At 26.8% G+C, this 23,238-nt stretch overlaps 9 protein-coding genes and 1 non-coding gene across 10 annotated transcripts in view, besides 1 other annotated feature; 2 read left to right on the top strand and 8 right to left on the bottom strand.

Moving 5' to 3' along the window:
- The window catches only part of EHI_009580 (tyrosine kinase, putative), a gene marked incomplete at both ends in the record, with an annotated part of 3,243 nt that extends 2,172 nt beyond the window's left edge, over positions 1 to 1,071 (bottom strand). The window contains one exon of the mRNA XM_001913570.1: positions 1 to 1,071. This exon is cut by the window's left edge and continues 2,172 nt beyond it. Coding sequence (XP_001913605.1) covers positions 1 to 1,071 — 1,071 coding nt within the window.
- Positions 1,072 to 1,884: 813 nt separating this feature from the next.
- Positions 1,885 to 2,407: a repeat region.
- An 848-nt stretch (positions 2,408 to 3,255) lies between these two features.
- On the top strand, positions 3,256 to 7,506 carry EHI_009570 (gelsolin repeat protein, putative; the record flags this gene model as incomplete). The annotated part of the gene is made up of 1 exon (XM_649577.1): positions 3,256 to 7,506. One exon carries the CDS (start codon positions 3,256 to 3,258, stop codon positions 7,504 to 7,506), a length of 4,251 nt encoding a protein of 1,416 aa, XP_654669.1.
- A 136-nt stretch (positions 7,507 to 7,642) lies between these two features.
- Positions 7,643 to 8,702, top strand: EHI_009560 (uncharacterized protein; the record flags this gene model as incomplete). Its single annotated transcript, XM_649576.1, has 2 exons — positions 7,643 to 8,309; positions 8,416 to 8,702. 2 exons carry the CDS (start codon positions 7,643 to 7,645, stop codon positions 8,700 to 8,702), a joined length of 954 nt encoding a protein of 317 aa, XP_654668.1.
- A 434-nt stretch (positions 8,703 to 9,136) lies between these two features.
- EHI_009550 lies at positions 9,137 to 9,219 on the bottom strand. The gene has a single exon. It is a non-coding gene; the product is annotated as a tRNA-Ile (tRNA).
- A 486-nt stretch (positions 9,220 to 9,705) lies between these two features.
- EHI_009540 (uncharacterized protein) lies at positions 9,706 to 11,898 on the bottom strand (the record flags this gene model as incomplete). Its single annotated transcript, XM_649575.1, has 1 exon — positions 9,706 to 11,898. The coding sequence occupies one exon, from the start codon at positions 11,896 to 11,898 to the stop codon at positions 9,706 to 9,708; it is 2,193 nt and encodes a 730-aa protein (XP_654667.1).
- A 686-nt stretch (positions 11,899 to 12,584) lies between these two features.
- EHI_009530 (pyruvate phosphate dikinase) lies at positions 12,585 to 15,245 on the bottom strand (the record flags this gene model as incomplete). Its single annotated transcript, XM_652240.2, has 1 exon — positions 12,585 to 15,245. The coding sequence occupies exon 1, from the start codon at positions 15,240 to 15,242 to the stop codon at positions 12,585 to 12,587; it is 2,658 nt and encodes an 885-aa protein (XP_657332.1). The 5' UTR covers positions 15,243 to 15,245.
- A 156-nt stretch (positions 15,246 to 15,401) lies between these two features.
- Positions 15,402 to 17,615, bottom strand: EHI_009520 (alpha-1,2-mannosidase, putative; the record flags this gene model as incomplete). The annotated part of the gene is made up of 1 exon (XM_649573.1): positions 15,402 to 17,615. The coding sequence occupies one exon, from the start codon at positions 17,613 to 17,615 to the stop codon at positions 15,402 to 15,404; it is 2,214 nt and encodes a 737-aa protein (XP_654665.1).
- Positions 17,616 to 19,461: 1,846 nt separating this feature from the next.
- EHI_009510 (TBC domain containing protein) lies at positions 19,462 to 20,418 on the bottom strand (the record flags this gene model as incomplete). Its single annotated transcript, XM_649572.2, has 1 exon — positions 19,462 to 20,418. The coding sequence occupies one exon, from the start codon at positions 20,416 to 20,418 to the stop codon at positions 19,480 to 19,482; it is 939 nt and encodes a 312-aa protein (XP_654664.1). The 3' UTR covers positions 19,462 to 19,479.
- A 775-nt stretch (positions 20,419 to 21,193) lies between these two features.
- EHI_009500 (uncharacterized protein) lies at positions 21,194 to 21,559 on the bottom strand (the record flags this gene model as incomplete). Its single annotated transcript, XM_649571.1, has 1 exon — positions 21,194 to 21,559. The coding sequence occupies one exon, from the start codon at positions 21,557 to 21,559 to the stop codon at positions 21,194 to 21,196; it is 366 nt and encodes a 121-aa protein (XP_654663.1).
- Positions 21,560 to 22,208: 649 nt separating this feature from the next.
- EHI_009490 (uncharacterized protein) lies at positions 22,209 to 22,628 on the bottom strand (the record flags this gene model as incomplete). The annotated part of the gene is made up of 1 exon (XM_650941.2): positions 22,209 to 22,628. One exon carries the CDS (start codon positions 22,626 to 22,628, stop codon positions 22,209 to 22,211), a length of 420 nt encoding a protein of 139 aa, XP_656033.1.
- Between the last annotated feature and the right edge of the window lie 610 nt (positions 22,629 to 23,238).

Raw genomic sequence — 23,238 nt, 5'->3', positions numbered from 1 at the left:
ATTTGGTATTGATGAAACACATTGGACTGAGTCTAAATATCTATTTATATAATAGTATTTATCTGAGCATTTAAGAGGATATACTTTCTCTTTATATATTCTACATAAAGAAGTGCTACCAACTTCAAACTCATTAAGACATGATTTAATCTCTTTTGAAGAGACATCTTGGTAAAACCCTTCTTTAGTAAAGCAAACTTCTCTATTACATTGTACATAATTTGACTGTTCAATACAATTGTTAGAATTCAATAAATATCCATCTCTACAAAGAATACATTCTTCATAATTTAATTGTTGTTTACTTTTGTCACATGCATCAACTGGTGTATCTATATGTGAACATTTTGGTTTGTCTGTTATTAGAGAGTTACAATTTTCACTACATACAGTATCAATATTTTCTATTGGTGTAGTATCACAAACTTTTTGAACACACAAGCCTTGATAAAGTATATAAGAGTCTTCACATGAAATGCACTTACTACCAGAAACACATTTCATGCAATGTGATGGACATGCAACACAAAGATGAGAAGATGGGTTTAAGTAATACTTGTCTTTACATGCACCACACTTTGCAGATGTTGAGTCACAAAATTCACAACCAATATTATTCTCACATTTAATACATTTAGTTTGATTACTCGCTAAGTTAAATCCTCTTTGACATTTTAAGCAAATTCTAGTTTTATCAGAGCAGCTTTGACAATTTGAGTCAAGAGTAGAACAAGATTTACAAATACCATTTATGGGATAATAATTATTAATGCATGTAGTACATATTCCATTGGAAGTATTGCAATCATCTCCACAATTTTTTGAAGCACATGTTGAACATCCACTTCCGTTTGGATAATATTTGTTTTTGCAGACTAAGCACACAGCTGAATTAGTAGAACAACTTTGGCAATTTGAGTCAAGAGTAGAACAAGATTTACATAAGCTATTATTTAAATAATATCCAGAAGAGCAATCAGTACAAACACCATCTGTATAATTTTTGCAGTTATCTGAAAGACATAAAACACAAAATAATAATAATAATCCAATAAAAGAGGTGACATTCATTTTGTATAGTTAGTAGTTTTAAATTATCCAAGATGATAAATTAATAAAACTGAAACAAATAACCGACTCAATCTTTCTATTAATTCTTCTTATCTTAAAAATTCTATTTTTTTTCATAAAGTATTGGCTGAATGTCTATATTAAAATAATAATGAATAAAAATTAATGATAACCTCCTCCTTTCTAACAAAAAAAAAAACATCACTTTAAGAATAATACTATATTTATGGAAAAATAAAAACACTTTTTATAATGTTGGATATAGATATTATTTTTTTATTAAAACACTATCTTCCTTTTATGGTTTATATTTGATTAACAAACGCATTTCATGAGATATTTTTAGGTTCAGAAGACTCTGAAATTAATCCAAAATAATTATTGTTTATTTCCAACAAATCTTAATTCGAATTACTTTTAAAAATTCTTAAATATTTTATTCAATTTATTGATTATGAAATGGTAAATTTTTTGCAAAACTAACTCCAACAATCTTGAATAATTCATAACATATTTTTGCTATTTATATTAGAATGTTATAGGGTTTATCTATTCTTAGAAATATCCTTCCATTTTCCTATTCATTAAAACCAACTAGAACAACAACGAAGGCGTTAATTCCTTCTTTTCAAAAGCAAATGAATATTCAATAAAATTATATTTTTTTATGAGTGAAACTCAAGTTAATAAAGTTATTAATTTATGACAAACAATTAATTATTCTTAAAACTTGGTTATTAAATACTTTTGGGATGTGTCTTATTTCAAACTCGATTAAAATGGGATTTATTCTATTCTTTTCAAATAAATACAATAAAAATTAGTTAATTAAGTGTTAATAGATTTTTCATATATTCTTCCTAGTTTAGCGGAGATTAATCCCTTCGCTTATTAAAAAAGAGTAATCTTTTTCTTTAACTTATCATTTATGTTTTTCTTGAAAAATGAGAAAATCATTTCTTTGTTTTATTTTTTCCTATTAATGTCTTCTCATCCTTCTTCTGCTTAATTCTTCTTTTTATCCTTTTGTTTATTTTCTGCCTTAATTTTAAACATTTTCATTTTTCATTTTATCTTTATTTTATGAATGAGAGAAAAGACTATTTCATTCCCACTATATTATTATGTTTAATTTTCTTTTAGCCTTACCCACACTTTAGTACTTCCTTATATTACACCATGTAATGTTCTATCATAATATCTTGCTCCACCTTTTGCAACTTTACCTAATACATTTCTAATTCAAATACACCGTCATAACCAAATAATAACGTGCAGAGTCGATGCTTGAATTTGTACTAGTGTTTGTGTGTGGTGTTTTAGACATGCCACCTTTAATCTTCTTTTCAAATAAATACTAAACAATAAAAAATATTTAATAACCCAAATCCAATTTAATTCATATGAATATAAAAAATACTATTCAAAAAAGAACGAAAATAAAGTTGACAAATTGTATTTTTCATATTATAATGAGAGTTTTTAGCTCAAGAAACTTTGTTTTTTAGTTTCAATATGAAATTACATGATTGATTATTGTTAATTAAAGTCTTTTAAAAATGAAGAATCACAAACATTTAAATTTATTGTTTATTTTTTGAATTTGTTTTATTAAAAAGGAATGAGTTTAATTTGGTTGAGACATTTAATATTCTTTCTTTCTACTTTTTAAAAATTAGTATTCTTTAGTATTATTAAAACTTATTTCACTGATAGACATATTCATGAATATCACTTGGAGGTGTTTCATTACCATTAATAATAATAATTTTAACACATGTGTTTTTGTTGGGTAGTTAGTTTCATTACTCAAACTAAGAATCTATAAAAAAATAATGTTTTATTCTTTTTCTTTTGTTATAATATATCCTTTGTTTTTAAAATTTATTTAGAATTTTGCAAGAAATTGAATTGTTTACCTGTTTTTCATATATTAAGAGACTTGTGTTTTATTTAATGGAAGAATAAAGTTATTATTGAACATCAATTAACAATATGCTTATTTTTTCATACTAAGATAGAATATTAGACAAAAAATTTTTCATTTAGAAGTAAATAACAAAAAGTTATTAATAACATTAATGTTATTAATAACCAACAAAATCATATTTGAAAAATACTAAAATTTTGTTTTTTATGAGGATAAAAAAAGGTTGAACTAAAAAATCAGATTTAAAAGTAGATATGTCAGAAGAGGAAGGAAAAAAAGGTATAACTGAGGAAATAACAAACGAAAAATCCGAATTAACTAATGAAGAAGATAATCAAGAACATGTCACAGAAAAAACAGAGGAAGGAGAAGAAACTGAAGAAACTGAAGAAACTTTAGAGGAAGATGAAGATGTAAAAGAACTTAACGAAGAAGGTAAAAGAATGGTAGAGTTAAAGAAAGTCGGAGAAAGAAAACAAGAAAAAAAACATGAAGTTACTTCTCAAGAACTTACTGCTGGTAAGAAGGTAATTGAGGCATTAGAAAAAAGAAAACAAGCACAAAGCCATGAAGAGGAATTACTTAAAAAGATTAAAGATGAAGATGTTGTTCCACATGAAGGAGAAACAATAGAACAAGCTAAAGAACGAATTGTTCAAGAAATGATTGAAAAAGAAAGAAAAGGAAGTATTTTTGAAGATACAGATAGAGCTAAAGATAAGAAATTGATTAGTAATATGTTTGATGTTGATGTAGCACCATATGATACATTATTTGACATTCAATGGGGAATGAGATCAAATACTGCAGCAGTAAGAGAGCCAAGAGGATATATTATTGATGGTGTATTTCCATTTTTAATTGATAAAGAAGAAGAAGAGTCTCAATATGGCATTTTTTGTCATGAAAATGTTTACATTTATTTAGCTCCAGGTAAATCTGCAGAAACATTTAACATCTTTTGTTGGTATGGAAACAATTCTTCAGTAGGTAAAAAAGGAGTTTGTGCTATGTTAGCATCACAACTAAGTGTATGTTTAGATAATCACGCTAAAATATATTATGAAGTTGATGGGAATGAGTCAGAACTTTTTAAAGAAATGTTTGAAGAAGGAATTACATATACTGATGAAAATGCAACTGATGAATTACTTCATCCACCAAAGAAAGAAAAAAGAAAATTACGATTATTTAAAATTGATGAAGTTTATAAAAATTTAACTCGTGTAGAACAAGTAGAACCAAATCATGTTTCATTAACTCCATATGATGGTTTTGTATTTGATGATAATAAAAGAGTTTATGTTTTTACAACAAAATATGCTTCTAATAGAGTTAAGAATAGAGCACTTCAATTTGCAATGGTATTAAAAGCACAAAATAATTATGAAGAATCAGAAGTTTTTATGGAACCATCACCAAAAATGTTATTATTTTATAGAGCATTAAAATTAGATGATATGAATTATAATGAATTATGTGAATATATTATGAAAGAGTATAAACCAATTGAAACTAAACCATCATTTGGAATGTTAATGAGATTTACTCATAATACTAAAACAAGTCAAATTGTTAAAACAATTAAACCTGATAATATTCCATTAACGAAAAAAATGTTAAGAAGTCATAGATGTTATGTATATGATTGTGGAAATGAAATGTTTATGTGGAAAGGAAAGAAATGTTCCAGAAAAGAATGGGAATTATTAAAGATGTTAGCTAATAAAGTAATTATGAAAATGGTAGATCGTCCAAAATGGTGTAAAATTCAAGATGAATTTGAAGGAAAAGAAACAGAAGCATTTAAATATCATATTGCAGATTGGGATTATACAACTACAATTATTACTGATGATGATTATGAAAAACATATTAGTTTATTATCTAAACGTATTGATTATAACGCTCTTGTAATTAAAGAAATTAATGAAGCAAAGAAAGAATTTGAAAAAGCAAATGAAGAAGAAAAGAAAAAAGAAGATGAAGGACAAAAGAATGAAGAAAATAAAGAAGAAAATAATGCTTCTAAACGATTTAAAGAAAATATACAAAAAAAAATTCAATTGCTTGTTGGAAAAAAAGAGCCTATTATTTATGACTACAAATGGGATATTGATGGATATAAATTAAAAATTCAATCAATGATGGAAAAAAAATGGGAACCAACAGTATTAACTAAAGATACAATTGATTATGAATTAAAATATAATATTACAGAAACATTAAAATTAACTGATATACAAATTTACGCTTTTGTTGATATTGTTGGACCAAGTATTTTCAGAATTCCTGCTGAAAAATATGGAGAATTTTATGAAGAAAACTCATATATTGTTTCAGTAGAAAAATGGGATTTTGAGAGAGATATTTGGAGAAGAGATTTTTACTTTTGGGAAGGAAAAAAATCAACTCCATTATATTACTCACAATTCTTAAAGAAAAATTATCCTGTCCTTGTTGAATATTATGAAAAAAATAAAAACAGAAAAGAAAATGAAATGAATGCACGACAAGCATCTGAGAATCGTATTATCTTTAGTCAACAGAGAGTCTTTCAAGGTTGTGAACCTAAAATATTTGCAGAATTATTTAATTTAAGAATTGTAGTAAAAAAAGGTAATTATAAAGACACTGTTGTTATTCAAGAAGATAATACTAATTATGATGAAGATGAGAATGAAGAGGATTATGAATATGGTGATGAGGAAGATGAAGAAGTAGAATATTATGATGAAGATGGAAATTTAATTGAGCCAGGAGATGATGAAGAATGGGAATATGAAGAAGATGAAATAGAAGAAGAAAAACCAGAAGAAACAGAGGAAAACAATAAAGGTAATGAACCAAAAGAAGACAATGAAAGTAATGAAACAGAAAACGGAGAAAAAGAACAAGAGGTTGATAATGAAAAAGAAGAAGAAGAAAAAAAAGTGGTTGTTAATAGATTTTTTGAAATTAGTATGGAAGATAGAACACAACGTATTGAAGAATTAAATCTTGAAGATGAAAATGTTGGGAAATATATTGAAAGTCATAGATGTTATGCACTTCAAACATTATATTCTGTATATCTCTGGATAGGTAAACAAACAGATCAAATTTCTCGAATTCAAGCAATTAGAAGTGCTATAACATTATTAGAAGAAGACAGAGAATTTGTATGTTTTGAAGAAGGATTTCATTATAATGAATTTTGGGATATTCTTCATGGAGTTGAGAAAGGATATTTAAGTCTCTCACCAAAAGACCTTGGGTTGGCTGCTCCATTAACATTTGAAATAACACCATTTTCACAGAATTTTATTCGAATTGGAATGAATTGGAAACAAGCTGATCCATCATCATGTTATATATTTGATTGTATGACACGAATGTATGTATGGATGGGAGATGAAAGTATTCCCTTACAACAAAAATATGCTATTAAGGTTGCATATGATTATGCTGAAGAAAGAATGAAAGAAAGAAAAATAAACATTGAAATAATAACTGAGTATTGTGGTAAAGAAAGTGATCATTTTATTAGAATGTCTGGAGGAGAACGAATGGAATATTATGACTTACAAAATGATCCAAGAGAGGTTTATTATAATTTAAAGAAAGAGAGTTGGGTTGAACTACCTGAAGAAGAAAAAATAACAGAAGAAAACCAAGAACTTAAAATTGACTGGAGTAAAGTAAATGAAGATGACTTTAATAATAAAATGAAAGAAAGTAGGAATCAAGGAATTAAAGAATTACAAGAAAAAGAAAAATTGAAGGAAAAAGGAAATAAATTACTTCTAGATGAATGGAAAAGTAATAAAGAGTTAAATGATTTTATTAAAACATTTAAGGATGAAGATACAGATATAGAAAGTCTTCCTGACGAAGACAAAGAATGCAAAGAAGTCACTACTAAACAGTTGATGGAAGAAATCAAAAAAGAAGAAGATAAAGAAAAACAAGAAAGAGATGAGATTGATAAAATGATAGAAGAAGAATTAAAAGAAAAATATGGCGATAATATTGAATATGTTGAAGAAGATGATGGTAATGACGAAGAATGGGAAGATGGTGATTGGGAATATGAATATGAAGATGCTGGTGAATATGAAGAAGATGGTGATGACGAATACGAAAAAGAAGATGATGAGTATGAATATGAAGCAGAAGAAGAAGGAAATGAAGAAAGTGAAGAATATGAGAGTGGAGAGGAGGATGAAGACCAATTAGAATCTAAAAAGAATGCCACTGAATCAAAAGAAAAAACAATTGAAGACCTTAGGAAAGAAGAAAAGAAGAAAGAAGATTTAGAAAAGAAGCAAAGAAATAAAGCAGTGGACAAGAAGAACACCTACTTAAATGAAGTAGTTGCTTGTGACTACTGTTATGAAGAACACCCAAGATATTTATTAAGAAAGAACATTGTTGCAGATGATATGGAAAATGGTATCTGTTGGGAATGTTGGAAAATTTATTTCCCTGATGAAAAATGGCCTGATTTAGAACACGATAAATAAAATATTCATTTTCTTAAAATAGCTTATGTTTTTGTTTTAACTGAACGAAAGGAGAATATTTTGTTATAAGAAAATGAAAAAAATATAAGAAATTCTAAAAATGAAGAGATAAACTTGAAATAAAAAGAATTGAACGATGACTGAATTTAAGACTACATTTAATCTCTTTTCTAAAGTAAAACAGACATGTGGAAAAGGTGATAAAAGAATTGCTAAACCAAGAACAAGGGTTGAAACTTCATCTGAAACATCTGAACAAATTACAACCAATAAATCAGCAAGTGCAATGGCTAATTTACTAAAAACATTACCAGATTGGAGTGTGGCTACTCGTAAGATTATTGATACCACTAACATTGAAACTTTCCCAATAGCTGGTGATTTACCTCGTTTATTAAAACACTTAACTGTTTATGAAATTCATAATGGAGACTTTTACAGTGTTTTTCCAACTCAAGGAATTGTAACTGAACATATTGTTGATTATTCTGTATCAAGTGATGGAGCTGCAATTAATGCAGGTGATTGTTTAAAAATTTTACAAACTGTATGTATGATATTTGAATCTGATGAATTAGCACAACACTTAGGAAATGAATGGAATGCGATAATGGATAACTCTTGTGATCTTTCTGTTCAAAAAACTTTTTTAATGAGAATTTTAAAAAAAGTATTTATTGAAGAAAAAACTGATGGTGAAAGTCCCATTATAATGTTTCTAAAAGCAATTAATCAAAAAATTATAGGACCAGCAACAATGAGAGTTCGTTGTCAATGTGGTAGTTTGATTATTAAAGATGCCCGTTTGTTTTACTTATATTCAGTCTTTTTTCCTTTATCAGTCCAGAGAGAGTTATAAAAGAGGAAAGGATTATTTGATTTTTAAAATAAAGAATTAATTAAGTATAGAACCAATGGTTTGGGAAGTTGCAGTTATAATTATGGAAGATAAAACTATTATTTCACATTATAGAAGGCAAGAAACAAGTAGCAAAAAACCAGAAGAATACTTCAGATTTTTATGGGAATTAAGAATGGTTTTTAATCGTGATCTTACTCAATTGGAAAGTCTTGTAATGGGTGTTACAGAAATAGAATTTGATGATATTACATTAGATTCGGTTCGTGATAAGGTTAGTTCTGCATTAGAACCAATGAAATCACAAGATTGTTTTATTGGTAATATGGACGACTAGATATTGACTTATTCATAACACAAATTTATTTACTTTATTTGTTATATTTATATTTATTATAAAATATCTAACACTACTTTTATACATAAAAAATGGTTTAAACTATAATAAAAAGAAAACGATTTATTTTAATACTTTTTTGTCAATCCTATATATAAAACTAGATTATTCATTAAATTATAATCTTTCCATAGAAAAATAAAATTTGTATTATTTTTTTTTATTCTAATAATTATTTTGTAGATTTGATTTATTCTTTTTACATCTTAATTCATTGATATTATTTTGTTATATATATAAACCATTAACAAACTTCCTTGTACATTCAAAAATTCAAATAAAAAACTTTTTGTTCAGTACCTATTCTCTAAATAAATAAAATAGAATTTGTCATTATTATCAATAACTACTTCTTTAAAAAAAAAAGAAGAAAATGGTCCCGGCGGGGATCGAACCCGCGACCCTCGCATTTCTCATTTCTATAAGTACGATGCACTACCGACTGTGCTACGGGGCCTATGTATATATTTCTATTATTCTATTATAAATTAATATTAATATTATTTTTAGTGTTAATTTCAATAAGAAATAAAATAAAAGAAATGAACAAAAAGAACAAATAATACATTCACTCATTTAAAGTAACGTCCAATAGGTGTTGATGGCTCATCTTGAAATGTCATTAATCCCTAAATAATAAATGTTTGGACATTATTAATAATAAAAACAAGACGTTTGTAAGACAAACAGTGTTTTTTATTCTTTTTAATTCATCCTCTAATTCTAATACTTTCTCAGTTAGTTCTGTGATAGCCTCTTCAAGAGAATGGACATAATTTAAATCATAATCATTTACCTCATTCATCCCACTCTTCCATTTTTAAGTTTCTTTTCATAAAACAAACTTTTTTATTTTTTTACTTTTCATGAAGAAAAAATATCTCAAGTCATCAATTTAAAGTAATTCAAATCCATTCAATTTAAAAGACATTTTTTGTATTAATTATTTTTTACGAGACCCACCATTAGACTTTTGTTTCAAACCACTTTTACCAAATCTTTTTCTGATTTTACCACTAAACTGTTTTCTTGGAACTCTTTTCTTACCTCCTGTAATTCTATCTTCTTCTTTTTTCATTTGCTTTTTAGAGAAACTCTTCATTAAGAATGGTTTATTTCTTGCAAGAACTTTGGATGTCCTTCCAGTTCTATTTCTGTGGAACTTCTCATTTTCTGCTCTTGACTCTTTCAAGATTTTAATCCTTTCATCTCGACTTAACTTCTTTTTGACTGACGCCTCTAAAGACTCTGGTAGTACGTAAGTTGTGTCTCTTTCCATCTCTTCTTCTGATGAAGAAGAAATTCCTTCATCCTCTCTCTGTTTTCTTCGGATTTTTTCAAGCTGTTCTTGTGTTAAAAGTCCACCATCATATTGTGGAACATTGTCATCTTCTTCACTCATTTCATCTTCTTCATCTTCTTCTTTACCATTATCTTCTTTCTCGTCTTCTTCTTCGCTCATACCTTCTTCTTCTTGTTCATCTGAATCTGAACTATCACTACATTCTTCCCAAGATGATCCAAGTTCTAAATTATCATCAATTTCCTCATCAGAACTACATTCATCAGCATCACCATCATTTGGACTATCTTCTTCTTTGTTCATATCCTCTTCTTTATTGTTCATTTCTTCTTGAACACCATTATCATCTTCCTCTTCACTCATATTATCATCACTACTTTCTTTTTTCTCAAGTAACTCAGCTCCAATTGGGCCATCATATACTTTTTGTTCACCATATTGTAAAATGGTTTTGTGTTGTTGGTCAGGTCTTCCTCGATCCTTTTTAGATAAAAGCTCTGGATTAATTCCTCTGTACAATGAAATGAGAGAACGAGCAGCACTAACAACAGCTTTGTTGTGACTCTTTTTATACATTGTTAAATCTTTCAACATTGACTGATTCATTACTAATGGACATCTCTCACAAATTGTTCTTACAGTGTTTAAACCAAGTGCCTGAGCTTCAACTCTACTTCTATCCGATACAAAATTATTTAAAATAGTTCGTACAATTGGTTCTACTGCATCTGGTGGTACTAATGGGTGAATAGCTTGAGCAGTATAAGCTAATAATTGAGTGATATTTTCATGTCGTACATATAAATATCTAACAATAAATGAATAAAATGGAAGACAAATAACTTCTCTACGAGCAATAACACGTGACAATAAATCTAATTCCATTAATCTTACTGCAAATCTATTTCTTGATCCTTTAATATCTCTAAATAACTTATCACAAAATGCTATTGGGTCATAAATATTATCAATTGCTGCCCAATTTGCTTGATGTGCAATAACTTCTGTCTTTCTAAGTTTGTCAACGGTGTCTTCAGCTTCTTTTTTCATTGCTCTTAATTTTCCTGTTCTCTTTTTGATTCCCATTTTTTTCTTTAATAATCTCAATTCTTCTTCTGCTTGTTTTAATTCTTCTTTTGTTTCATCATCCATTGCTGCTTGTTTTTCATCTAAACGAAGGAAAAATTCCATTGCTTTAACCTTAACTTTAGCGTCATTGTGGAAAATAGCATTTGCAAGAATATTAATCACACGAGGCTCCTTTAAAATTTTCCTTGTAAACAATTCTCCTAAAATTTCAACTACTTTCTTTACAACTTTTATATTAGTATTGGAATCAATTATTTGCTCCAATAATCTCATTGTTGATTGTTTACTCTTTGCTCCTCCTTTTTGTTGAGAAGTATGTTTAATGTCATTTATAATAAATCTATAAACTATTGCTGTAACGTTTTTATCTTTAATACATAACATTTCTAATAACGTAGGCAAAATTTCTTCAAGTGACATAAACCCTTTACTTCTCAATCCAATTAATGCTTTTGTGATAGTAACTTTTGACTGTGAATTTAATTTACATTTTTTAATCATTTCTATTAATTCTCTTGGAAAATTTTCAAGATATTTCTTGTACTCTGCACTGATGTTATTTAAGAAAACAACTAATCTCAATGTCTCATCAAGTGCAGTGTCTGGAACACTCATCCCAAGCTCTGCTTGTGCGAGCATAGTTGTAACACTTGACTTGAAGTGACTGTAATACCTTTTAAAATCGTCTTCATAGGCTGGTGGATCCATTTTCATTTTATGTTGAATCAATGTATAATCGGTCATAATTCTTGCACAGTAAATTTGAAGTTTGATATTGTTTTTTTCAAAAGAAAAAAAGGGTTTAAAAAAATACAAAATAATAATAACAAAATTCTTTTATCATTTTACAATAATCTTTCTCCATTCTGTTCATTCTTAGTACTTAATTTCTTTTGTTTGTTTTATACTTTAAAAAATGTTGTAAATCCTTATTTTATGGTTATTTCATCTTAGCCTTTTATTTCTTTTTATTTTCAATAACAACTCTTTATTCATTTCAATTTTCCTCTTAATATCATTGTACCTTTTTTTTCTGTATTGATGTTTGCAACTATCAAAATAATTTGTGATTTAATTTTTTGATATAATCTTTTTATCACTGGTTGTAACTGACACTTATATTCATAATCTCTGTTTAGTGAAGTTTTACTTGTCATTTTATTTATTGGCTCTAAAATTTCAGTTATCGTTTAATTGGTATATGAGTAAGGACAATTATGCTTATTGTAGTTTCCATTATCATCATTTCATTAACCATTTCAACAATGAATGAATTGATCAATAAATGAGAATGCACTTACACATTATACTTCAAATATTTCCTACTCTCACACTTTACACACACCTTAATCTTTCAAAAAAATATAACATTTATTATAAAACAACAATATATAAAAAACAAAATCAATACTTAAACCAAAAAAGTTAATTTAATTTTCTCTTGGATGTCTAATTTGGGCTTGAGCAGCAGCAATTCTAGCAACTGGAATTCTGTATGAAGAACATGAAACATAGTTCAATCCAATCATGTGGCACCATTCAATTGATGATGGTTCTCCTCCGTGTTCTCCACAAATACCAACAAGTAATTCTGGTCTTGTTTGTCTTCCTTTAGTAACAGCAATTCTCATAACTTCTCCAACACCTGGTCTATCAAGAATTTCAAATGGATTAGCTGGAAGAATCTTAAGTTCAACATATTTTGGAATGAATTTGTTTTCTGAATCTTCACGTGAGTATGAGAATGTTCCTTGTGTAAGATCATTAGTTCCGAATGAGAAGAATGAAGCTTCTGTAGCAATCTTATCAGCTGTTAATGCTGCTCTAACACATTCAACCATAGTACCATACATGAATGGTACTTTAATACCATATTTCTTTTCAACTTCTTCATGAACTGGTTCAAGAACATTCTTTCTTAAGTTAATAAGTTCATTAACTTCTGTAACATTTGGAATCATAATTTCTGCATGAGTCTTAATTCCTTCCTTAATAACTTCAGCAGTAGCTTCTAAGAATGCTCTAATTTGCATTTCATAAATTTCTGGATTAGTAGTTCCAAGTCTAATTCCTCTGTGTCCAATCATTGGATTAACTTCCATAAGTTCTTTAACTTTCTTAAGAACAACTTCTTTTTCTGCAAGTCCTTCAGTCTTACCTGAAAGTTTCATTTCAAAGATTTCTCTCATTAACTCTTCAAGAGTTGGGAGGAATTCATGTAATGGTGGATCAAGAAGTCTGACAGTGACTGGAAGTCCATTCATAGTCTTCAATAATCCAATGAAATCTTGTTTTTGAAGTGGCATAAGTTCATTAAGATATTTCTTTCTTTCTTCAAGGGTATTTGAAAGAATCATCTTGACAACAATTGGAAGTCTTTCAACTGCATTGAACATACGTTCAGTTCTGCAAAGTCCAATACCTTCAGCTCCAAATTCAAGGGCTTTCTTAGCAGCTGATGGAAGATCTGCATTGGCAAAAACTCCAATCTTTTTAATTTCATTGGCCCATTTTAAGATGGTTCCGAAATATCCTGATCCAACTTGTGGTTCTTCTAATGGAACTTCTCCCTTATAGACACATCCAGTTGATCCATCAATAGTTAAAATATCTCCTTCATGAACTTCAAGGCTTCCAATCTTAGCAATTTTCTTAGCAACATCAACTTTAATTCCTTCAGCTCCTGAAACACATGGTTTACCCATACCTCTAGCAACGACAGCTGCGTGTGATGTTTTTCCTCCTCTGCAGGTTAAAATACCTTCAGCAACAAAGAATCCATGAATATCTTCTGGTTTAGTTTCTTCTCTAAGAAGAAGAACTTTCTTTCCTTTAGCTTGTTCAACTGCATCATCGGCATCAAAAACAACAGCTCCTGTAGCAGCTCCTGGTGATGCTGGAAGTCCTTTAACTAATGGAGCTTCTGCATAATTAGCTGGCATATTCTTATGAAGTAATTGATCAACTGATTGTGGTGCAATTCTCATAATGGCTTGTTCTTTTGTAATAAGTCCTTCTTCAACCATATCAACTCCTGTTCTGACAGTAGCAGTTGCATTCATCTTTCCATTTCTAGTTTGGAGCATGTAAAGTTTCTTTCTTTCAATAGTGAATTCAAAGTCTTGTACTTCATGGAAATATCCTTCTAATTTCTTTCTAATATCAAGAAGTTGTTCATAGCAACCTGGAAGATCTGCATCTTCTGCCATCTTTGAAATAATTTGTGGTGTTCTAATACCAGCAACAACATCTTCTCCTTGTGCATTCTTAAGATATTCTCCGAAGAACATATTTTCTCCTGTTCCTGGATCTCTAGTGAAACAAACACCAGTAGCTGAATCATTACCCATATTACCATAAACCATAGAAACAACTGAAACAGCAGTTCCATCAGCTTGTTCTGGAGTAATCTTGAATTCTCTTCTGTAATCAACAGCTCTCTTTCCCATCCATGATCTGAATACAGCACAAATGGCAAATTCTAATTGAGCATATGGATCAACTGGGAATGGTTGTTTAGTGAATTCTTCAGTCTTTTTAATGAAGACTTGTGCAAGTTCTTTCATATCATTAGCATCTAATTCAGTATCTAATTTAACTCCCTTTTCAACTTTTTTGTTTTCAAGAGTCTTATCATAAACTTCATCATCAACATTAAGAGCAATCTTTCCGAAGAGGGAAACAAATCTTCTGTATGAATCATATGCAAATCTTTCATTGTTGGTTAATTTAGCAAGAGCAACAACAGTTTTATCATTAAGTCCAAGATTAAGAATAGTATCCATCATACCTGGCATAGACATAGCAGCTCCTGATCTGACTGAAACAAGAAGTGGATTTTCTTCTCCTCCAAAGACTTTTCCTGATTTCTTTTCAACTAATTGCATATTCTTTTTAACTTCTTCCATTAATCCTTCTGGCATTTTGTTTCCATTAGCAATGAATTGTTTACACATTTCAGTTGTAATAACAAATCCTTGTGGAACTGGAAGTCCAATTTTTGTCATTGTGCAAAGTCCAGCTCCCTTTCCTCCAAGGAGTTTCTTGTTGGTTCCATCACCATCTTCGAAAGCATATACTCTTTGCATTATTATCTGAATGAACTCTAAATTCTTACAAATTCCTTAAATAGTTCATAGGGTTTTTTTTTCCACATGGCAATGACGTTTTTTTTACTTATTTTAAATTGTTATTTTAATTTTTAAAATTTTAAAATTTAAATAACATTTTTTTGAATTAAAAATTAATTATTCAAGATTTTCCAAACGTTGTAACGAAGAAAAACTTAGACGTTGAATTTTTGGTGAAATAGAATATGGATAATCAGAATTTATTAAAAACTGTTTACTTGGATGTTCGTCCATTTCAAAGACAATATGATTTCCTTCAGTTAATGTTTTATATGTAAAATATAATTTATGATAACGAACACCATTAATATAAATTCTTTTAACAAATTTTGAGCCATTTGTAATATTTTTTTCTATTATTGTTGTCTTTCCATTTACTTCAAACTCTAACTTTTCAAAGAAAGGAACTCCAATAACAAATTGATCAGTTCCTGGTGTAACACTATAAAATCCCATTACACTTAAGATATACCATGCAGACATTTGACCATTATCTTCATCTCCACAATATCCATTTTCAGTTGATGAATATAAAGAATGAATAATGTCTTGAAGTAAAGGTTCAGCTTGTTCACCATACCCCAAAGATTTATAAAGATATATTAAATGTTGAATTGGTTCATTTCCATGAGCATATTGTCCTTTATTAATTTCAACCATTTCAGTCATTTCATGTATTGTTTGTCTATATATTCCAGTATAGAAATTATTTGATTCAGTAAATACATCATCAATACTATTTACTAATTGTTTTTTACCACCAAAAAGATTAGCTAATCCTTCAATATCTTGAACTACACTAAATCTATAATGAATGGCATTACCTTCAATATAAGGATCTCCCCATCGTTTATATTCAATAGGTTCAAATTCACCAAATTTATTTTTACTTTCAAAGAATTTAGTTTTTCCATTAAATAAATAAATATAATTCATTGCTTTAGATAAATAAATATCTTCTATCGTTTTATTTCCTATATATTTTGCAATTTGTGAAATACAAAAATCATTATGACAATAATCTAATGTCTTTGATACTGATTCAAATACTTCTGATTCTACAAATCCAAAGTTATTATAATTTTTTACTCCATCTCTTCCTATTGCTGTATTAAAATTAACTTGTTTTTGGTCATCAATAAGACCATTTAAAACCATTTGTATTTCTGTTTTATTTAAAGAACTAATACCTTTAACAATTCCATCTGCAATAGCACAATTTATATGATTTCCTACCATAATATCTATATGATATGGAGAAATCCATTGGGGAAAATTACCACTTTGTTTATAAATATCATAACTGGATTTAATTATTTGGTCAACAATAGATGGTGCAATAAGAGTAAGTAAAGGAATTTGTGCACGAGATATATCCCAATATCCTACATCAGTAAACATTTCTCCTTTATATATTTTACCATCAAAAGGAGATTTATAATAACCGTTTTCAGTAATATTATGAGGGAATAATAATGATCTATAAAGAATTGAATAGAATGTCTTTTTGTCAGCTTTAACAGAAGAATTAGAATCAGGTATATTAAATTTATTAAAATATTTATCCCATTCTTCTTCATTTCTTTGTATTTCTTTACTAAATGTAGTAGAATCTAAAGCATGAGAATAAGAATATTCATTTGATATAAAACTTGTTCCAATCTTAATTTCTGTTGTTGTATTTAATTTAATATAACATTGAAGATATTTACCACTTTGAACTAACACATTATTCTCTTTACATTCAAAGTAAGAAATAGGTTGACTTGTTAATAAAGTAACATATAATGGGAAATGAGAAGGTGCATTTCCATTTTGAATTATTCCATCAATTCTATTTAATGAAATTTGATTAAATCGATTAATTCCATTCAATGTTTTAAAATGAAGGTAAAAAACATTTTTACTTTCAATTTTTATCATTGAAAAATGTTGACGTGAAGTAACACCAATAGTCATACTATCAAGTGAAAATGATAAAAATGATGGCTTTTTTTCAATAAAATTAATATAACCATTAGTAGGTTCTTCTATTTCAGTTGGAAGTAAAAGTAAAAAGTCATAATCTCTTATCCATGGAGATGGTTGATGTGTAAGCCTTAAACCATAAAATAAATCTTTATTTTGCCAATGAAAAATCCAAGGTTCACTAAGGTCAACATTTTGAATTGTTATGTAATGACTTGAAAATGGGGTTCCAATTGATGGATAAACATTTCCTTTACTTAAATGATATCTATTATTTGTTCCAATAAATATGTTAACATAGTCTTCTTTTAATCCATAACATAATTGAATACTAAATAAGATAAGTGATAATATCAAATCCATTTTTTAACATCTATTTTTGAGTTTCATTTAAATTAAAAAAAAATAGAAAAAAAAACTATTATTTAATAGAATTAAAGTTTTTGATAATAATTTTGACTATCATATTGAGTTGTGAATAATAATAAATAAAAACTTTTTAAACTTTTATTCCAAACTGTTTTGTAAATAATTATATTAGTATTTTACTTGTCATTACATATTTCAAATTTTTATTAAAAATATATAGTTAATTCTTTCATTTTTAATCTTAGTAATTTTATTTTTAATTTTAACAATAAATTCTTAGAATAGAATTGACTTCTTTCATTATTCTTTCATTATTCTTTTTATATAGATTATTTTTAACAATTTTCTTTTTTTTATGTTAAAATCTAATACTGAAAATATTGATATAATTCTTTTATCTACTCTAATACAATGATTTCATTTTATTAAGTGTAGTCTTATTTTTCTGTTAAATATAATAATATAAAACAAAAAAAAAACAATTATTAATCATTACCAAACAATCTCCATAATGGATTCTTTACAAGAACATCTATCTGTCTTTCTTTTTCTTGAAAATGTTTATCTGGTTCAGTCAAATGAAAGAATGATGGGACGTGAAAGAAAAGGTCACACCCAGCCAAAAACATACAATTTAGAATAAAATTCATTAGTTCCAATAGTGTAGTAACATCTTCTTTATGAAGTGAATTGTTTGTGCTTCTTACATAACACTCAGTTACAAAAAGAACACAAACCTTCCTTTGTCACAGAATGGATGAGGGATATAATAAGTAAATAATTCATCAAATACAGCATGTCTCATATGCATAATACAATCTCTAAATGTTGTAAAGAAAGAAGGATCACATATTTCAAAGGCATTAACTATTTTTGAAGACACTCGTTCTTTAATTAATCCTCCTGCATAAAAATCAAGAACTTTATGATATTTAGTAAAACAACTTTCAAAACACAATGGTAATAAATTCTTTTGTTTTACATACGTCATAAGTCTATGGTACCTTGAAGATTGTATCATTTATAATTAAAGAAAAAAAAGTTAGATAATAAGTATTGAAAACAGAATTTTGAGTTATAACGTTCTATAAATAAATTCATTATATCTTTATCAGTAAAAGTTTATTGTTTATTCATTATATATAAAAAATAATATTTTTAACTTCTTTATTTTAGATTAATATTTGGTTTATGCTTTTTTGATAGTATTTGTTCAATAACATTATCTAATTATTTATCTTTCCTAAAATAAAATGAAGTTATATGGTTGAGCTAAAATTTTAAAGTTGTACCTTTTTTCTTTTGACTGTTTTGAAGAAAATTAAAACCAATAATATAATCGAGTAAATAAATAACCTTTAAAATATTATTAGATTGACAAACTTGTTAAAGTTTAGAAAATATATTTTGGTGAGTAGAAATATTATATAGATACTCCATTATTAAAGTAAATGAAACAAATCTTTATAAATTTTATTTGTAAGACAGATATTTCAAAACACATATTGTTAATAAAATATGTTTTATTATGAAAAACGTTTACAATATTACTTATAGACAAAAAAATATTTAACTATATTATCTTAGTACGAATACATTTTCATTTTAACACACAAATATTGAATAAAAATTTAAAGAATATTAATCATATTATCACATATATTTTATCATTATAATAGTATAACATAATACTAACTAATTCCTTTAAATAAAAATTCATATATTCAATAAAATATATTGAAAATAAATTATAATTATAAAAAGAACAAATAAATTAAACAGAGATAAATATAAAAATCAAAGTATTTAAAAAACTAAATAAATTTTTATAAACAAAATTAAACAAATAAATTCAATTTTATTCATTGTCATCTTCAGAACTGTCATCAGATAATATAATCTCATCATCACTATCTGATTCAATTGGTGGTCGTTCTAATCTCTTCTTTAAATGTAAGTCATACATCTCCTGCCTCATTTTAACAATATCAAAGTTATTAACTTGAGTATAATGTTCTGCTTCTTCAACAATTTTTTTGATAACTTCAAATGGTGTTGACTTTTTGTCTAATCGAAGTAATTCAAATATAACATTAACAGCATTAGTATTAAGAAGCATATCTCCCTGTACATCAATCACACTACAAATCAATTGAATAAGAAACTTTCTTCCACCTCTAATAAATTTATCCATTACATCAAATTGTAAACAAAAAGGAAAAACGTGAATACCAATTGCTGTGAAAAATTTTTGACAAAACGTTTCTGGAAATGGTTGAATTTGAAGAATTTTTTGTGTAGCAGATGGATTAATTGTTTTAGAGACTTCCATTGCGGTATATGCATCAGAAGCATATCCAGTAGCTTGTGCTTTCCAATATCCAGGAATATAAAATTCACTTTTATTAATAACATGAAGCATTTTATAAACTTTATTTTCACTTAATGTTAATCTAAGGAAAGCAGCAACTAAACACATTGGTTGAGCATAATCTCCAAAATCTTTCCAACATTTTGTTAATAATTTAATTAAAGGGTTTTGATAAACTGGGGACTTTAATGTTCTAAAAACATCTAAATAAATAATTCTTGATATACCTTCAGGAACATTCTCAATATCTTCTATAACATAATCAGGAATTGGTTCTTCTGCATGTGACATAACAATTTCATACCATTCATTTGCTTTTTCAATAAGTTCAGCGTTTTGTTTAATACTGTTTTTTAAATATCCATCGTTATGTAATAATAATGAATCTTCTTCTTCTAATTTCCAAAAGTCTGGTTGTGTTAACATTAAATATAATTTTTAGATAATTTCTTGTTTAGTTTTTTTAAAGGGTTTTAAATAGTAAATATTTCATTGTTATTTATTATTTTTATTGTTTCAAAATTTTTTTATAATCTATTTCTTAATTCCTTTTGATAATTTTTCTTGTTATTTTGTAATAACACAAAATTATTTTTATTTCAATTTAATTATCATTTTAATAGAATAGTCATATATTCTTTCAGTTATTACTTAGATACATCTCTTCAGTTACATATATTCTTTGATTATATAGTCATCAATTTCACTCAGTTAAATAACTTAATTTTTTATAACAATAATAAGAGATATTTTCTTTTTTATACTATTTGATTATTCAATCAATTTTGTCTTTGTTAAAAAATAATATTTCTTTGTTTTTATTTTATTATTATTAACTATGCCATGTATAAATGTTATTCATAAATTATATAAATTCAAGTTATAATTGAAATAAATACACTCTGAAAAATAGCTTCTTGACAATACCCTTTGTTTGTATGAGATTATATATAACGGTATAAAAGAATTTATTAAGATAAACAAAAAGTAATGTAAGTTTCCATTAGCCACTAAATATCCAGAAGGATAATATTAACAACGTTAACATAAAAAAGTAAGTAGTTGAATGACACATTCAGTACTTATCTTTTTTGTTTAAACATATTTAAAATTTCTTATTAAAAACAATCAAGAACATTGAATGTGTTTGAATTTACTGATAAAACACAAAATAGTGATTATTAATTAAAAAAAACATAAATTAAAGATAGATACCAATAACTATAAACATTCCTACAAAAAACAATGTTATAGCACCAATTAAACAACAAAATCCATATCTAATTAAAAGAATTTTTCTTTTATCCTTTTCATCTTTCCAAAGGGGTATTTTTGTTTCACTGATATATTCAGGTGGAATAGGACTCATTTCTATTTCAATGGTTCCATCTTTTATCTTCTTTCCTTCATCAACTAATTTTCTTGTTAATGACTCTTTCTCTGAGAGAATATTTTCAGTAGACTGTTTCTCTTGGTCTCTATAAGAACATCCTTCTTGAGAAGAGCTTGTTGAATCTTCTGTTGGTGTTTCTGTTCGACTTGTTGTTGGTAGACTCTCTTGTGACATTTGTGTTGTTTATTTTTCAAGTTCTGTTCTTAAAGACCTTTCCACCTTTGTTTTGAGAAGAGAAACGTCATTGTTAAACTTCAAAGAAAATTCTTCAAACTATGAAAGAAGCTTATTCGATATTTTTTTTTGAAGGAAAATATAAATAGCTTTGTATAACTTAATTTTTAGTATAATAACATTTTCATTAACCTCAATATTAACTAATTGACAAATTTTAATTATTTAATCAGAGTCAGTGTTAAAACTAAATCATTTCTTTTATTCAACAAAAACTTTTTTTTTAGAAAAAATTTGGTTAATTTTCATTTATACTCATGCAAATACTATTTTTGTCTTGAAACTTTATTTTTTACATTTTTATTGAAAAAGCATTATATATTTATTAAAAAATTAAATAATTTAAGTGAAGTAAAAATAACCCCTCAACAATAAGAAGTGTTTCATGAAGAATTAAATAATCGCTTGTAGTACACAAAAATAATGAATAAGAAAGGAATGTTTTTTATAAAAACAATGAAATACTTTTCAAATGAACAAATAAACGAATCAAATAAAAACAAAAAAATAATATAATTTTATTATAATTATTAAATTTTATATTATAAAACAAAGTAAAAAATTAACAAGAAGTTTTAAAACACAATAATTATTTCTTTGCTTTTTTAAAGTCTTGAATGTGAGTTATATGATTTTTAGTTAATGGTTTCTTTTTATAAATTGATTTGAGAATTGACTCAGTTGGAAGATGGCTTTGTTGAATAACACTTAAAATGGCAGGAATGCTATGATGGAATTGACGTTCATAATATAATTTTGCATCCCTAAAATCAAGAGTATTATCAGATCGATGTCTGGCATATACCATCATTTCTTCTGCACTTTCAATTACATACTCTTCGACTAAGTCTTGAAGAAAGCTTATAACTTCTTGATCAGGAGCTAATCGTGCATCAAGCATTTTCATAAGTTGAATAATGTTATCACGAGGAACTAATTCTCCTTGAGTTCTTGCTTTTATGGGTTTTGCAATTTGTCTATAAACTGATGTTGTTGTTCGATTATCCATTTATAAAATATAACTTTGGAATTTTTTATTTTTTGTTTTTGTTATTTTAAAAAGATTTCTATTCTCTGCAAATAATATAAATATGTTTATTATCATTATTCATAAATATCATCTTTACTTCTCTTACTGAAAAGAAAAAAAATACATTAATGTTCAAACAAATATTGGAGAATAAACAAATATCAATAAAAGGTATAATATGAATGATGAAAGAGAAAGAATAAAAACGTAATTAAAAAGAAACAAAACATGAAAATGAAGAAGAAAAAGAAAAAGATGAGTAAATTCATGACAATAAAAAAACTGCCAATAAGAAAATAGAATATTAAAAACAATGATTTAAGTTACATTAAAGAGTAACAAGTGAACAGAGAAATGAGAGTATGAAGAAATACAAAATAAGTGAAGAGAACGATGGTATAGAACAAGTAATATTCAGTCCAAGATAAAAGAAATAGAGAAACAGAAAATACAGTGACAATAAATACATAACAACGATAAGAAGAAAGAATAATAAAATGAAGAAAATACATGAATAAAAAATAGACAAACAAAGAAGAAATAAACATAAAGCAACAATAAATAATAAATAGAATAACAAATGAAGATG

This window comes from Entamoeba histolytica, genomic scaffold, assembly GCF_000208925.1.
Source record: "Entamoeba histolytica HM-1:IMSS scf_1104750516393 genomic scaffold, whole genome shotgun sequence".
NCBI lineage: Eukaryota > Evosea > Mastigamoebida > Endamoebidae > Entamoeba > Entamoeba histolytica.
The sequence above is the reverse complement of the archived record's forward strand: the minus strand, read 5'-3'. Positions and strand labels throughout refer to the sequence as shown.